Here is a 15,499-nt window from a genome sequence, read left to right as displayed (position 1 = left end):
GATCTCCAGCATCTTCAGACAGGGCAGGAAAAATGTCCTGCCTGAAACAGTGAAGAGCTGCTGCCAGTCAGTGTCGACAATACTGGGCTAGATGGCCAATGGTATGACTCAGTGGCACACATAACAGCAGCCCATGGGTTATTTAAACCATGGCTTGTCAGGGCCAAGTGTGAGAGAACACGCTGCCTCCCACACGCTTGACACTTCCACTTTACATCAGCTTGCCCTGGGGTGTTAGTTGTGACGTCCAAACCTGGTACACAAAGTAGTAGCAGCGGGGCCATGCTGGAGCGTGCACTGCCTCCCGCCTGCTTGCTAGGTCAGTATAAGGCAGCTTCCTATCTTTCTATATAGCAACCTACAAAATATTGTTATAAACACTATAATTATGTTTATACAAAATCTTCTCAGCATTGCAGCAATCAATAAATACTTTGGATCCTACAGAAAATGTCCATTGGGAAAGAATCATAGGATATTTTATTTAATTCTGCAATAAATGCATCCATGCTGTATTACAACGAGACCAGACCACGACAGTCTTCTGACCAACACGTCCAAGTGTGCTGCAGAACTTGTTCCCAAATACAGGAATGCCATTTGCTGGCATAACAACCTTTCCCGCTACTCAAAGGGAGAGGCCATAGCTCAGAAGGAGAAAGCATGCTTTGCATATATGAGGATTCAAGTCGGAGCTCTTGCATCTCCACTTAATAGGATATCGGGTAGCAGAGCTGGGAACAACTTCTACTTGAGACCATGGAGAGCAGAGTTCAAGATGCTCTCCACTCAGGGTTGGCATTACTGTGCTAGATGAGCCATTGATCCAATTCATTAAGTGGCAGCATTTTATTTCCCGGGAGAGGTGGAGGATTTCTAGTACTTTTTAATCTCCTGCCAATAATACTGGAGAATACAACAATTGATGGGACTACTGTGTCCCTCCACTTCCATGCCAAAGGAAGCGTACTGACTTTGATAACGAAATTACACTAACAAAGTGGAGCAATGAAAAAATTAGATCAAGCCCTCTGCATACGGAGAAGGTAACAGGAATGGGTGCGGCTCAGTAACTTTGAGACTTGTCTCTGTTTTTGCATAAAAGCTGATATAATCAAAAATACACTTCCTTTAGAGCAGCCTTCACCAAGCTGGTACCCTCCAGATGGCCATGCTGCCTGGGAATGATGGGAATTGCAGTCCAGCAGATCTGGAGGACCCCAGGTTGTGGAAGGGTGCTTTAGAGTGAGCAGAACTATACCATAAACACAAGGTTCCACAGCTTTCCTCGTTCCTATTCCTCACTGCATCACTACTTTTATGTATTATTTTATGTATTATGTATTATTTTACCGTTAAGGGTTGCTCAAGCTTTGCTTTAAGTAATGTAAAAAGTCTTAGCCTATGTACAAGTGGCCCATGACTAATGTATTTCGTTGAAGAACAAGTAACATTTATATCCTGCTCCTCAAAGCATCTAAATATTTCCATCTTCATTTCTACCATTATGCATCTGTTCCTGCTTGCCTGCCTCCCCCACCCCACCCCCAGCAAGAACTAAGGTTGCCACAAAGCAGCCCAGAGATTTTTTTAAAAATCTATTACTCAAAATATTAATTAAGAAACACCAGCCTGGCCAAAATGCGTATTGAAATTACACGGAATCCTTACTTCTTTGGATCAAGCCCTGGATGGCTTATAAATTTCAGCTATTTAAATACCTGGAAGAAGTAATATACCTTTCAAGTCACTGCAAAAGCAAGCTTCCTGCTGATGATTTAACCACAACAGTAAATGCCAAGATTGGCTGGGTGCTTCTGTTCACAGTACTTTAAGAAAATAATAAAGAGGGAGTTAAGTGAAACATGTTGCTGTATATTATCTGAAATGTACACCTTGCTTGGCCATTCAGTTCCCCATGAAGTTAGAATTGTGCAAGGTTCTATGTTGCACAGGGGGCCTACATGAGCATAGCAGGCCCAGTAGATGATTGCTGTCTGACCCATTCATTTTATTACTTAGGGCGCAATCCCAAGCATGTTCAGACAGAAAAAGTCCCCATGCTGGCTGGGGAATGCTGGGAGTTGTAGGACTTTTTTCTATCTACACCTGCATAGGATTACGCCCTTATTTATTTTACAATTTTTCTAAACCACACCTTCATCCACAGAGAATCCTAACATGGGGCACATAAAATTCAAAATCAGGTACAATACACAACAACAATAGCAATTAAACACATCAGTAAAATAAAATGGAGAAATATAAAACTATTCAACCAGCAAAAAAATATGCAAGTTGGGCTGCAGGGCCAGGCATGGTGACAGGATGCAAGCACGTCCCTGGTCTCCTCTGTGCAGTTTTAATTACCTGATCACCTGACCAGGGCTCAATAAGTGCTTTCTAATCAGCACTACATTTCAGTTGAATTCCTTTTTTTTTAATGCAAGTGCATCCTCACCCGCAACCAGATATGCAGTACATCCTCACGACCTAACCGAAGTGCTCCAGTTCTAACCAGCCAGCCATGCCTTCCTCCAGGATACTGTAAGCTATTCAGAGCTCAAGCAAGACAATTCATTCCCCTCCCCACCCGTTTTCCATTTTTCTTTTCTTTTCCAACTGACATCCAGCATTTCACACTTCCTAGAGACCCCTATGGATATTCAGTTCTCATTAGGCTATTTTTCTGGTGGGTTTTTTCTTTAATTTTATTTATTTATTTAGAAGATTTATATACTGCTCTACATTCAGTAAATATCTGAGCGGTGAACAATAAAAAGGGAATAATCATCATCAAAATACAGAATTAAAACCTTTAAAATAATATTGTGCCAATAAAACCATGGCTGGTTAGCCAAGGAAGGCTTGTCAGGGAAGGCTTCTTTGAATTTACGAACATATACACTGCACTACCTTGAGTATGTAGGCCCACTCTCTTATATGAGGCAGCCCATTTCCCTCCCAAACTAATAAGCAGTTGACGGCTTGACTTCAATATTAGTGTTACAGATCAAGTATGGGAAAGGCTGTTACCTCTGATCAGTAGCTCACTGGAGATAGCAGCTTTTCAGTACCATGTGGTGAAAAAGGGAGGCCCTTTCTCACTGAATGCAGCCCAGAAAAGACATAACAAGCTTTCTTTGTGGCAGGGTGACAAAGGGAGCTCCGTTGTCACCGCACAGTGTGGAAAGACAGCTGGAGAGGGGGCAGGGCTGGGGAGGAAGCTGGTGGACTGGATGGGGAGGCTCTGGCTGGGTTCAGACAACACAATAACCCACACTCAGGTGTCGAGTGTGGGTTGTCATTGAAACTTAGGTTATCATTTTGTCTGAACTCTGCCTTGGTAACAAAGCATTGTTTGTTAACCACGAACAACCCACAGTTCACAATACAACAACCAACCATGGTCTCTCTTCATGGGTTTTTGGTGGTTAACAAACTATGGTTTGTTAGCGCAGCTGGGCTCAGACAACACAACAATCCATGGCTCAACAACCCACAGTTTTCAATGATAACCCACACTCAATCCATACTCAACCCTTGAGTGTGGGTTATCATGTTGTCTGAACCCAGTCTCTGTGGGCCATATGTGGCCCGTGGGCTGGAGGTTCCCCATGCCAGGTGTAATAATGATAACGCATGGGTATCTTCAGCATTTGCTATTGACAATTACACACCTAAATAACTGTCTGTTGAATAGGACTACTATGAATTTTCACAATGTATGCATTCTAGTTCCAATGTGAGTAAAATGTTAGTTAATTATTATGGCACAGCACCATCATACCCGCAGTGTGGGAGACATTTGGACCAAGACAGTCTGCATTTATAAACTTCAAACATAAAATCACCATATTTAAGGGTATTCCTTTTTTCTGTTGACTCAGAAAGTGGGGGGAGTTATGATCACAAACAAGATTTTCAGGAAGGTAGTTTACATGTCTAGTTTTCATAATCAATTAATGACATGAATTACAACTGCTGCCTAATAACACAGTGCAGATGTTCTAAGCGTGTTTATTTCTTTTCCTTTTTTGAATGTGAATGTGAAGCTGTCAATCAATCTATATTAATACCTAAAAACTTTCTGCTGAATTGGGTAGACCATCATATATTTTTTCCTGTCACTCTTATTAAAGAAAAAGGGCCCAGAGCTAAAATCAAGTGATATAAATTACAGAAATCTAGAGATTCCAGTTAACTTGTACAACTATGCAGCAGTTCATACTTCAGACAACAATATTATTTAGTGGCAGATATTCTTATGCCCTAAGCCTAATGACATTTTAAATCCCACATATTTTAATCAGATTCACTTCCACGTAATGGAAGTGCACTAATTTATCTTTTATATATAGCATGGAATAATATAAAAATCCAGTGTCAAGAGTTCTTTTACTTTCTGCTTGCCTTAACTGGCTTTGTGCATGCTCAGCTCTTCTGAAAGGAGAGCAGTGGCGTAAAAGGTGAGAGCTGTTTTGCTGGAAATCCCCAAGCCCAGACATCAGATAATATTTCAAGGCAAAAATGTCCAGTCCTGCGAGACCACTTTTAAGGTCTAATAAGTTCAGAATTGGAAACACAAGAATGTCATTGTCACAAAACCTTGTCCTCTCTCTTACATTGCTTTATGGCAGAAAAAAATACAATTAGGTTGATCAAGAAACAATTACTAGATTGCACTCAGGATGGTAGCTGTAATTAAAGATTGAGAAAAAGGTTTCCATTACCACTCTTAATTTGGATGGTTTCTTAATCAAAGAAGAACTGGGGTGGGGATGATATTCACAATGCATTAAACTAGTTAGGTTTTTTTTTTAAGATTTGAAAAAAGGTTTTCAAAAATGTAAAAACGTCCACAGCAACCTTACTGAACATTTTCATGAATTTCTGCTAGCTCCTTACACAGTTCCATAACTGATCCATTGTTTGCATTTAAGCAGAGTAGTACTAGGAGAAGAACCACGGTAATAATTCTACCAGATATGCTTACAAAACATCAAGACACAAGAGACTACCAACTTGTTGCGTTGTGTCAACTCTTCTTCACTTCTAGAATTTTGCATTTTTAATAACTGCTTCTAGAGGATGCAGGAGGTCCCCTCCCCACCTTTTAACCTGAGTAAGTGTCCTGTCTGCCAATCACCCTAATTATTTATTTTTTAAGAGCATTTTATTGCAAAATGTCATCTAGCCCCACCCAGCTCAGATCATCTGATTCCTCAGCAAGCCTGATCATTCTGGCATGCTGAATTATACCCACAGCTGAGTCAAGCAAGCTCTTATACATAATTCTGGAAATTGCTTCAGTCCTCCCAGCTAAGGATTTTGGAGCTAACAAACTTCGTCCTACATTTAATTCCAAACATTAGGAGTGTTCTCACTCCTCTGGTAATCATGTAACTTAACTCATTGTTCAGCCAATCTTATCAGAACAGCACACTGATTCTGAAACGATGGGTTTGGTTTCGCAGGCTGGGTCACAGGAGAATTGAGAGTGACACACCTGTTTACCAGGACTGGTTGCTATAATCAGGTAAACCATAAAGAGATGAGCCATGAACAAAGAGGAAATTATATAGGTAGTGCAATCCTATACATATTTACTCTGTAGTAAGTTCCTATGAGTTCAGTGGGGCTTACTTCTAGGTAAGTGGTCATAGGATCTCAGACTTAGACTGCTTTAGAACCACTGGGCTATCAAACCATTCCAAGATAATACAGTTCAAAAATATATGGAGCAGTAGATTCCAAATCAAAGAACCCACTAAAGATTTTTTTGGTTCCTTAACATTCACTTCTCAATCACAAGTCCAACCCAGCTTTCTTTCATTCCTCCAAGTAACTTGTATGATATTGATTATCATACAAGTTACTTGGAGATGTATCCCCCATCCCCATAGATGGGGGATACGTGGCTCAACCACACTACGAGCGAGAAGGATCTTGGAATTGTTGTCGATCACAAGCTGAATATGAGCCAACAATGTGATGTGGCTGCAAAAAAACGCCAATGCTCTTTTGGGCTGCATTCATAGAAGCATCGCTTCCAGATCCCGGGAAGTACTAGTTCCCCTCTACTCAGCACTGGTTAGGCCTCATCTGGAGTACTGTGTCCAGTTCTGGGCACCACACTTTAAGAAGGATGCAGACAAACTGGAGAGGGTTCAGAGGAGGGCAACAAAGATGATCAGGGGACTGGAAACAAAGCCCTATGAAGAGAGACTGAAAGAACTGGGCATGTTTAGCCTTGAGAAGAGAAGACTGAGGGGAGATATGATTGCACTCTTCAAGTACTTGAAAGGCTGTCACAGAGAAGAAGGCCAGGATCTCTTCTTGATCATCCCAGAGTGCAGGACACGGAATAATGGGCTCAAGTTACAGGAAGCCAGATTCCGGCTGAACATCAGGAAAAACTTCCTGAGTGTCAGGGCAATACGACAATGGAACCAATTACCTGGGGAGGTGGTGGGCTCTCCCACACTGGAGGCCTTCAAGACGAGGCATTTGTCAGGGATGCTCTGACTTAGATTCCTGCATTGAGTAGGGGGTTGGACTCGATGGCCTTGTAGGCCCCTTCCAACCCTACTATTCTAGGATTCTACCAACCATTCATGATTGCCTGGAAATTCAATCTGCAATGGTCTTTTATTCCACTGATAGCACATGCAAAAGTATTAGCCTATTCTCATAGCCTTTGGGCAGAAAAAAATCACTGGAAACTGTGACCGGCCAGATGGGCGATTAAGAAATTTATATATATATATAAAATAAAATGCCAACTGTTGCCCAATTGTATGAGACACTGGGCAGAATCCAACACTGCCCGATCGCTAGCAGAGCTGGCCACAGATTCTGGTCTGCGTGGGGTCAGCCCTGCCTGCCAGACCCTACCACTTGCGGAACCGCAATTTAGCACTTCGGGAAGCAAGCCCCCGAACGAGCAGAAACACTGCACCTAACCAGAATATTTTGGAACCTGCAAAATTCCTGAGCCCAGTGTACATGCCCATCACTTGCTTATAATATATCCTTTGCCCTTTGCTGCACATAACTATGTTGACATCGTTGTCTGATTAAATAATCCAGGGATCAAAATACTGGAAGCCAGCCAGTCCCCCTCTCTCCCCACGTGCTAGAGAAGTGAACCATCCAGCAGGACAATCCCCATGCTGATCTTCCTTCAGAATTCTCCATTGCACAAAGATGTATATTTTTCTAATTGCACTTCTTCTGGCTGAAACTGTTAACCTTGGAAAGTTGCCCAAAAGGCTGTAAAAGACATGTAATTGATTGAGCACTATGCCACAGTTCTGTGGCGACATGACACCTTTTGGCTTTCTGCGGATTACACGCTGCCGTTTTTCTGAAAACTACATAACAGCCTTTTTGTGGACGGGCTGAAAACAGTCATGTTAACCAGCTGTGTCCATAAATCTGATGAAAATATTGCTGCACACATCGCATACTGCAGACACTATCAGATTATTATTTTTTAATAGCAACTGAAGCACCCTGTAGAGTAATCTAATAATGCCACAGCACAGTTTCAGAGACCAAGAGTTGATTCAGACATTACATATTCCAGTGATGAGATCACTCCATGTCTGGACACTCTGGAAAACATACTGTGAGATGCACATAACTTGCTTCCCTAGCAACTGTGAATTCCAGAATCAGACTTCAAAAATATCAAGTACACTCAGTTCATAGGAAAGCCAGGGAAGCTGCACGCTATCTCACACTCTCTCACAAGCATCCAGGAAAGGATACCCTGGTGGGAAATGACCCCAAGGCAAGGGAAAACAGCATTTCAATATGGATCAGCTTTATTGACAGTAGAGATGTGGAGCAGGAGAAGTAAAATACAATCCTATTCCAAGCCAACAAGGTTGAGTTTTGCTGGCACACACTTGAAATGATTTCTGTAGCTCCTGAGCCACAGAATGTCATGCAAGAGGACAGAGGAGGAACTGAGTCACTAACACAGGCTTTCCAACTTGGTGTCCACCAGATGTTTCGAACTACAACTCTCATCAGCCTCAGACAGCATGGCCTACAGTCAGGGATGATGGTAGCCCAAGACAATTGGAGGGAATCAGGTCAGAGAAGGCTGCACTAACACAAGGACAAGCTATAGATATTCCACAGCCTGTGATGGGGCTGGCCTCTGATCTCAGAAATGTTCTCAAACTAACTTGGTATCCAAGTGCCAAACTCAGCAAGTCTCCCATAAAAAAGAGAGTCATTTCAGGATCCAGTCTGAAAGGAGATGAAGTCAGTGATGCAACCATCTGCAGAAAAGCCAGCTCTGGTTGTAGTTGCATTAGCAGAAGTGATGTTCCATATCAGCATTACTGACAGAATAGGATTAGTGCCAACAAAGTGGACAAAGACCAGGAAAAGCACAACTTTAGCTATGGAATTCCACAGATTAGGGGCTTGGGAAAATCCATGCAGGACTCTGAAACCCCTAAACTGGCCCTTTTACACTGGATCCTGAAAAGGAATGTGAAACTTGAATGATCTCATCAATGTGATTTGCATTTCTCCTATCAAACAAGAGGCAGTTCACCATATAAGACCAGTGAGCAATTAATTTTACAGGAGGACCATTCAGTAAGAGATGCAGGGTAGTTGGCTAAGGACTCATAAATCTTCCACAGCGGACTGCCAGCAAGCCCCATTGCAACCACCATTAGTCCCGCTACAGGCCACACACACTCTTGCCTACGAACTGGCAAATAAGAGGTAGATTTGGCCTTGGGGCCTCCAGACACTTCAATCTTGTGAGCGTACCTGGAGTGGAGGTCGGCCATGCAGTTTGTTTAAAACTGCTACTTGGGTAGAGCCCAGTTTAATGGGTGGAAATATTTGGAGGTGGTACTGCACAGGCTTCAGGTCTTGCATTTTTCTTTGCTGTCGGAAAATGACCCATCACTTACCACGAGGGATGTGCGAATTAGTAAAACTTGAGTTCAGGGATGTTCTATGATTTCCACATCAAACCTCGTTCTGACTTGTGACTGTATCAGATCATGAGCTTTGTATTTATTTATTGGGGGGGGGGTCATGAGAATGCATGTATGGTTTTGTATGCATTTTTCCAAATGTACCTGTCAATTGTGTGCATTTTTTAAATGTACATATTTTTCTCCCATGGACTAAAGCATGTTTCCGTGCATTTTTCAAGTGTGCACATTCATCAGACCTAGTTGTTGTTGCGCGAATCGCATTGCAAACTCAGAATGTATGGGCTTCAGACCACAGATTGCATTGGGGACTGCGTTTGGTTCTACGAGTGCAAATGGGGTCAACTGTGGTCAAAAACAAACTGAAATGAATTTCTCACCCATCCCTGCTATCACCTACTCTGTGAATTTGTAGCCATGTGCAGACTTTCTAAAACCGGTGATAACCAGTATATGAAGGGGCAATTTGCATTAGGGTGACGTGCCCCAACTAGGGGTTCCACTGCTTGCTCTGAAAGGGGTTTCTAAGCATTCTGCTCACATGCTCACGAAGACTTAAGAAGGTGCTCACAAAGTGCCCACCTCCACCACCTCCCTCTTCGCCTGTCCCAAGGACCAGACATTACCACTGAGACAGGGGAAGCGGGAGGGGGAGATGGCGGCAGAGGGCGCTCCTAGGTGGCCAGTGCAGTGTCTTTTTCCACTACAAGTCCCAGCATTCCTGGCAGGGAAGGACACTCCACCAGGGCCACCACTTCCAGCTGTTGCCTCCTTCTCCTCCTCCTACCCCAAAGGTAATTTCTGGGTCATGGGGCAGGTGAAGTGGGTGGTGGTAGCAGCTAACAGGATCGAACATGGCTGTGGTCACCTCCTTCTCGCAAGGATCTGCAAGTATCCCTTCCTGATTACTCACAACACACGTCTAGCCCTGACCTCCAGAACAAGTATGTCTGTCAATGGCAATTATTCACGATGGTTATTTGGAACCACCACATCCAGCAGCAGTATGCCACTGAATACCACTGGGACAATGGGAGAGAGCTACTGCCTTCATGCCCTGCTTGAAGCTCATGGAGCTTCCTGGGATTCCTGGAGGCATCCGGCTGGCCACTGTGAGAAACAGGATGCTGGACTTGGTCTGACCCAGCAGGGTTCTTTTTATGTTTTTCACAAATGGAGAGAGCGCCTATGCACATACAACCTGTATGCATGTGCACTCTATGCACAAGGACTTATCAATGCGTGAAAGTTGGGGGCAGGGTATACAGGTGCAATGCAGCTCTCTTCTCCATGCGTTGATTGCTGATGGTTGATTTTTACACCAACAGGGCTTCTGTTGATGTAAAAATGGACAACTCCACACTGTTCAAGGGCAACAGAATAGATTTAAGGGGAGCAGCAGAAAATGTTTCGTAACTGAAAGATCATTAGCATCCAGTGAGTGGTTCAGGATGCTCATGAAAGTTGCAGGCTGTGCTTCTATAGAGATTTTTTGAAAGATGGGCTGACCATCTGTCTGGGTAGTGTTAGGTCCAGGAACTCCTAGGGGAATCCTGCAAGTATATAGGGGTGGTCTATATTCTCTCATTCTTCTTTCCAGTGCTATAATTCTGTGAAATCATTATAGGTTATAAATAACAGATTTCATGTTATGTGTCTATTCTGTAATGGCTGATCTTAGTGAACTCATACAATGTTAAGCTCCCTCTGAAATAATGTAAAGTCATTGAATAGCCATGTTTAGCAAGCTCCTAAGTCAGAGAAAATGTTTAGTCAGTGACTGGTCTTAGTAACAGCTAATTCCTAGTGATTCAATATCACTTTGAGTCCTGAAAATCCCATTTATGGTATATCAAAACTCCCATGGGGGGGGCAGAGATGTGGGAAAAATTGTGACTTGGACTTCTTTCCCCTTAACAGAACTATCATCTGTGCCTCAGACTTTACAGTTATGGCCTTTATAAGAAGTATCCAGAGAAATCTGGTAGCTTTATAAAGAAGAACACAACAAGATATTTAAGGCTTAACCTACCAAAATAATCATGAATCAATCATAAAAACAAGAAAACTCAATGCTACTCAGCTTCATAAGTAGATCTGATACAATTTTTTAACTAAACCCATCAAACACAGTCATGATTGAAGAGGAGTGTTTCTAGGGGGAAAAAATAGATATGCCTGTGTTACACAGGAAACACTAATGTGTACAAAATACACACAAACAAATATTGTACTAAGTAAGCCCACCACCCTCAAGTGTCATCTGAAAGACTGTCCCATGAAGCAACTTGTCATGGTTATGAGAAGAATGTCATTGTTGTTTTTAAACGTACAGTGCCATGAGCATGGGAACTTGGTACAAGTTCTCTGATGTTTTGATTATACTCCCCCGCCCCCTGTATTCGTCCTTTCCAAGGCAGGTCCTATTTCTCCCAAGTCAGTGGTGAGCAGCTTAGCTGTAAATATTTGCCCTTCATGCTGAGCCCTCCAGCTGGCTGAAGCTGAAGCTGACAGACATGTCTGTAAGCAAAGGGAGGGAGGGAGGGAGAGCAGGAGGGAGGAAGAAAATAGGTTTCAAAGAAAAGAATTGGGAGGGGATTTGTCCACTCGCAAACCTTACTAATAAGGGAAAGAAAATAAACAAGAAAAGTCCTATCTCTTCCTAACGTCTGCCTTGTTCTATCCGCCTGTCTCCAGGCACTCACGCACAAACATCTACTTTCATGCCAAAAGTCTGGCACTTGGCTGGAGGCTCCCCCCGCCCCAAGGGATGTTTCCTCTCACCAAAACATCTGTGCCAAACTTCTGGCTCCGCCTGAATGTAAAGGCGTGCCACGTTCTGAGAAGTCCAAACTCAAAAACAGTTTGTCCTGTAAGGATATCAGACATGGGAGGTGCAAGAAGGGGCCAGGGACCGGGAGCAGGCGGGGGAGGACATCCTGTAACTTTATGGAGTTGCCTAAAAAGGGAAAGAGAAAAAAGAATGGAAGAAATAGGAAGGAAGAAAATGCAGGCACGGTTGAGCAAATGTTGGTGATGGTGTGAGCACGCCTTCCATGAAAACTGTGACATCCCATAGATGCCCAGCCTTGTTGGTCTGTTGCCACCCCCCACACACACACACAGTCACACACACGAGTCTGGAGGCACCTTGAAGCCTAATCATTTAAGGCTCAACATCTTTGCTCGGAAGGAAGAGCCACTGCGTTCAACAGGGTTGACTCCCAGCAAAGCGTACTGAGGCGCGCAGCCTTTCTCGTGGCATCCGCTTTCGTGGCCGGGATCCACTCCCCCCCTTGTCAGCTGCAGGAAGGAAGCGTTAGTCTACCCCGAAAGCGGACGCCACAAGAAAGCGGTGTCGCCTTTCAGATGCCACAGGGCTCTTCGTGGTGGAGGGCGAGAAGGAGCGCGGGAGAGAGGAAGGGCAAAGAAGGGGAGAGGCAAGGAAGGAGAGGCTCTGAGAGCGCGCTTGGGGCAGCCTGCCTGCCCGCCTCCCGTCCCCTGCGGTTCACCTTGCTGGGCGAGGAGGCGGCCAGGCTGCGGCTGAGCGAGTCGAGGCGGGCGCTGTACTCGGTGAACTTCTTCTGGTAGCGCAGCGCCGTCATCTGGAGCTCGAGCTGGACGGCCGAGAGTTGCGCGAGCAGCGACTTCTCGCGCTTGCCGGCCCGCAGCGCCTCCTTCTTGAGCTCCTTCTCGAGGCCGGCCAGCTTGGCCTGGAGGGCGCCGCTGTGCGCCTTGAGCGCCTGCAGGCAGCAGTGCGAGCCGGCGCGCTGCTCGCGGTGCGTGAGCGCCAAGCCGCAGCCCCGCTCGCACAGGCCCACCGGGCGGGCCTCGCAGCTGTCGCGCATGTGCGCGTCCACGTCGCGCAAGTTCAGCACCTCGGCGCAGCCCTTGTGGCGGCACTTGGCCGGCGAGAAGCCGCACGCTTCGGCGTGCTCGGCCAAATGCTGCAGCTTGACCACCTTGTCGCAGCCCCGCGCCCTGTTGGCGCACCTGATGTCCAGCTTGAGGATGAGGCTCTTCAGGGGCAGCACGTGGTTGAGCTCCTTGGTGGAGATCCGCCGGCACTTCACCGGGCAGCTGCCCTGCTGCACCACCCACGGCAGGACGCAGCCGGCGCAGAACACGTGGCCGCACGGCGTGGTGAGCGGGTCCTCCAGGACCTTGTTGCACAGGTTGCATTTCAGGTCAGGGTCCACCTCCCCGGGGAACCGGTCCAGCTCGAAGCCCATCGCTCGCGGCTCCCGCCGAAGGCGCGCACGACGATCCGCTGGGGACGCGCGCAGGCACGCACACGCCGCGGACCCTCCCCCGCCCGCGAAAGCGCGGTTCGAGCGCTCCCCCCGCCGCCCGAAGAGAAGGACGACCCCCCCCCCGCCCCAAATCACGCGGACTCCCGAGTGGGGCGAAGCAAGTTTTCTCCAGAGAAGCCCGAGCGCCAGAGATCGCAGGAAATGATTGTAACCGCTCTCCGCGCTGATGCCTTGCTAGGCATCGGGAACAGCCCAGACTGGCTGGCTGCAGGCTGTCTACTGACTGAACTAATTGCCTCAGACTTCCTTGAAAGCGCTTGGGAGGAATCCTCTACCACATTGATTCTAGTTAAAGCGCAGAGTTTCCTTCTCCCACTTTCGCCCGCCCACCCCCTCCCGGACAGTCTTTCCCGAGCCCTCCTACACTCGCCTTTTTTGGCTCGATGTTGCTCTCTTTTAAAATAAATACATGGGGTGAGGGGCGGGTTCGCTGCAGCTGAGCCTGCTGTTTATTCATGAGCATAACTCATCTCTCAGGCTTGCTGAATATATGGGGGTGGGGGGGAAAGGAGAGGTTTTTAAGCCTTGGATATAGTGCTATGGGAATCTCTTGGCACGGTTGTGGGTGTCTGTCTGTTTTATGGAGTTTAGGAGCTTGGCTCTATGGGGTTGGGCCAATATGTGCCCTATGGCATCCAGTAGAGCTGTATAGTGTTTCTGCAGTGGTGCAGGCTCTCTCTCTCTCTTTCTCTCTCTCTCTCTGTGCAGGCTTCCCTTTTTCTTTTGCAGGGTTATCTGGAACAGGAGCCTTACAGCATCCGTTCTGATGGGCAGCACCATATTCTGTTTGTGCCTGTTAAGTTCTTCTGTTCAGTTTGGTTCTGCTGTATTGTGTTCTATATAACAGTGGGTCGCTCTTGATTGAGCTGGGGGGTGTCTTCTATTGAGCCTTGAGGGTCTATTTCCGGTGGTGGTGGTGGTGGTGGTGGGGAGATTCTATGCCAGGGGGTCCCCAACCTTTTTGGATGCGTGGGAACATTTGGGAATTTGAGAAACTGCTGTGGGCACCACCACAAACTGGCTCCCATGGAGGATGTGGCTAATCACTTAATGGCTGCCCTGGGGGCCTGGCTAGTCAAGAAGTGGAGGATAGAGAGAGAAATGGCAAGGCTAGAGGCTGAGAGGGAGGGGGAAATGGAAAGAGTTGCTTCCTGGCCCACCCAATATTTTGCTCCCTCCCTCCCTCCACTTCCAGCCTCTAACCTCACTATTTCTCTCCCCCAGCCCCTTTCCTTGCTATTTCTCTCCCTTTCCCATCCCTAGCTTTCTTTCTCTCTCTCCCTAGCCTTGCTATTTCTCTCCCAGGCGCCGCTTTAACTTGCTGTTTCTCTCCACTCCTTGCCTCTAGCCTCACTCTTTCTCTCATCTATACACTCTGGCCTTACTTTCTCTTCCTGGCCACTGAACAGCTGATCAGTAGCAGGTTCAGGAACAGGAAGGGGAACCTGGTGCCCTAACGTTTTTCAGGTTTTTTTTTAATTAATTTTTTTAAAGGGAGCAGGAGTGAAGAGCTGTGTGGATGCCATTGGAGATGCTGAGGACCCCTGATCTATGATACTGTGGGGGCATTATATGGAACTGTTTAGCGTTATATGAAACTGTGAAGTGTCATTTCTCTAGAGCAGTGGAATTCTGTAGCATAGGGTTCAGAGCAGTGGTTTAGTTCTGCCTTATGAAGTTCTGCAAAGCTATGAGGTTCTGTCCTGGGCCCAGTACTCTTCGGAATTTTTATCAAAAGGATAGCTAACAAACTGGAGACATAGCTAACACTTCAGTAGACAGGAATGAAATTCAGTGTGACTCTAATAGAGTGGGAAACGGCTGAAACTAACAAAATTAAATTCAACTGAGACAAATGAAGAGTTCTACATTTAGGGGGGAAAATCAAAAGTAAAAGGCATAGGATGGAGGGTAGCTGGCTTGGCAGTAATATATATATGAAAAGGAACTTGGGATTGTAGGAGATCATGAGTCAACACTGTGATGTGGCTACAAAAAAGGTGAATCTCATTTTAGGCTGCATTAACAGAACCCTCATTTCCAAGACACTATAAATAATAGTTCCACTTTGTTCTGCAGTACTTAGACCTCATCTGGAGCACAGTGTCCAGTTCTGGGTGCTGCACTTTATAAACGACATAGACAAATGGGAACAGATTGAGAGAAGAACAAATTGTTAGTTGGTATGGAAAACAAGTCCCATGAAGAAAG

General features: G+C 45.7%; 1 protein-coding gene across 1 annotated transcript in view; it reads right to left on the bottom strand.

Annotated features, from left to right (window-relative positions):
• PDZRN3 (PDZ domain containing ring finger 3) overlaps nt 1-13,600 on the bottom strand; it is a 298,388-nt gene extending 284,788 nt beyond the window's left edge. Inside the window, exon 1 of the mRNA XM_084840346.1 lies at nt 12,488-13,600. Within this exon, the coding sequence (XP_084696472.1) occupies nt 12,488-13,207 (720 nt within the window). The 5' untranslated portion in view covers nt 13,208-13,600. The remainder of the gene's footprint in view (nt 1-12,487) is intronic.
• Between the last annotated feature and the right edge of the window lie 1,899 nt (nt 13,601-15,499).

The sequence above is a fragment of the Heloderma suspectum genome, chromosome 2 (genome assembly GCF_057233095.1).
Source record: "Heloderma suspectum isolate Gila_16-S chromosome 2, 16-S_ref, whole genome shotgun sequence".
NCBI lineage: Eukaryota > Metazoa > Chordata > Lepidosauria > Squamata > Helodermatidae > Heloderma > Heloderma suspectum.
The sequence above is the reverse complement of the archived record's forward strand: the minus strand, read 5'-3'. Positions and strand labels throughout refer to the sequence as shown.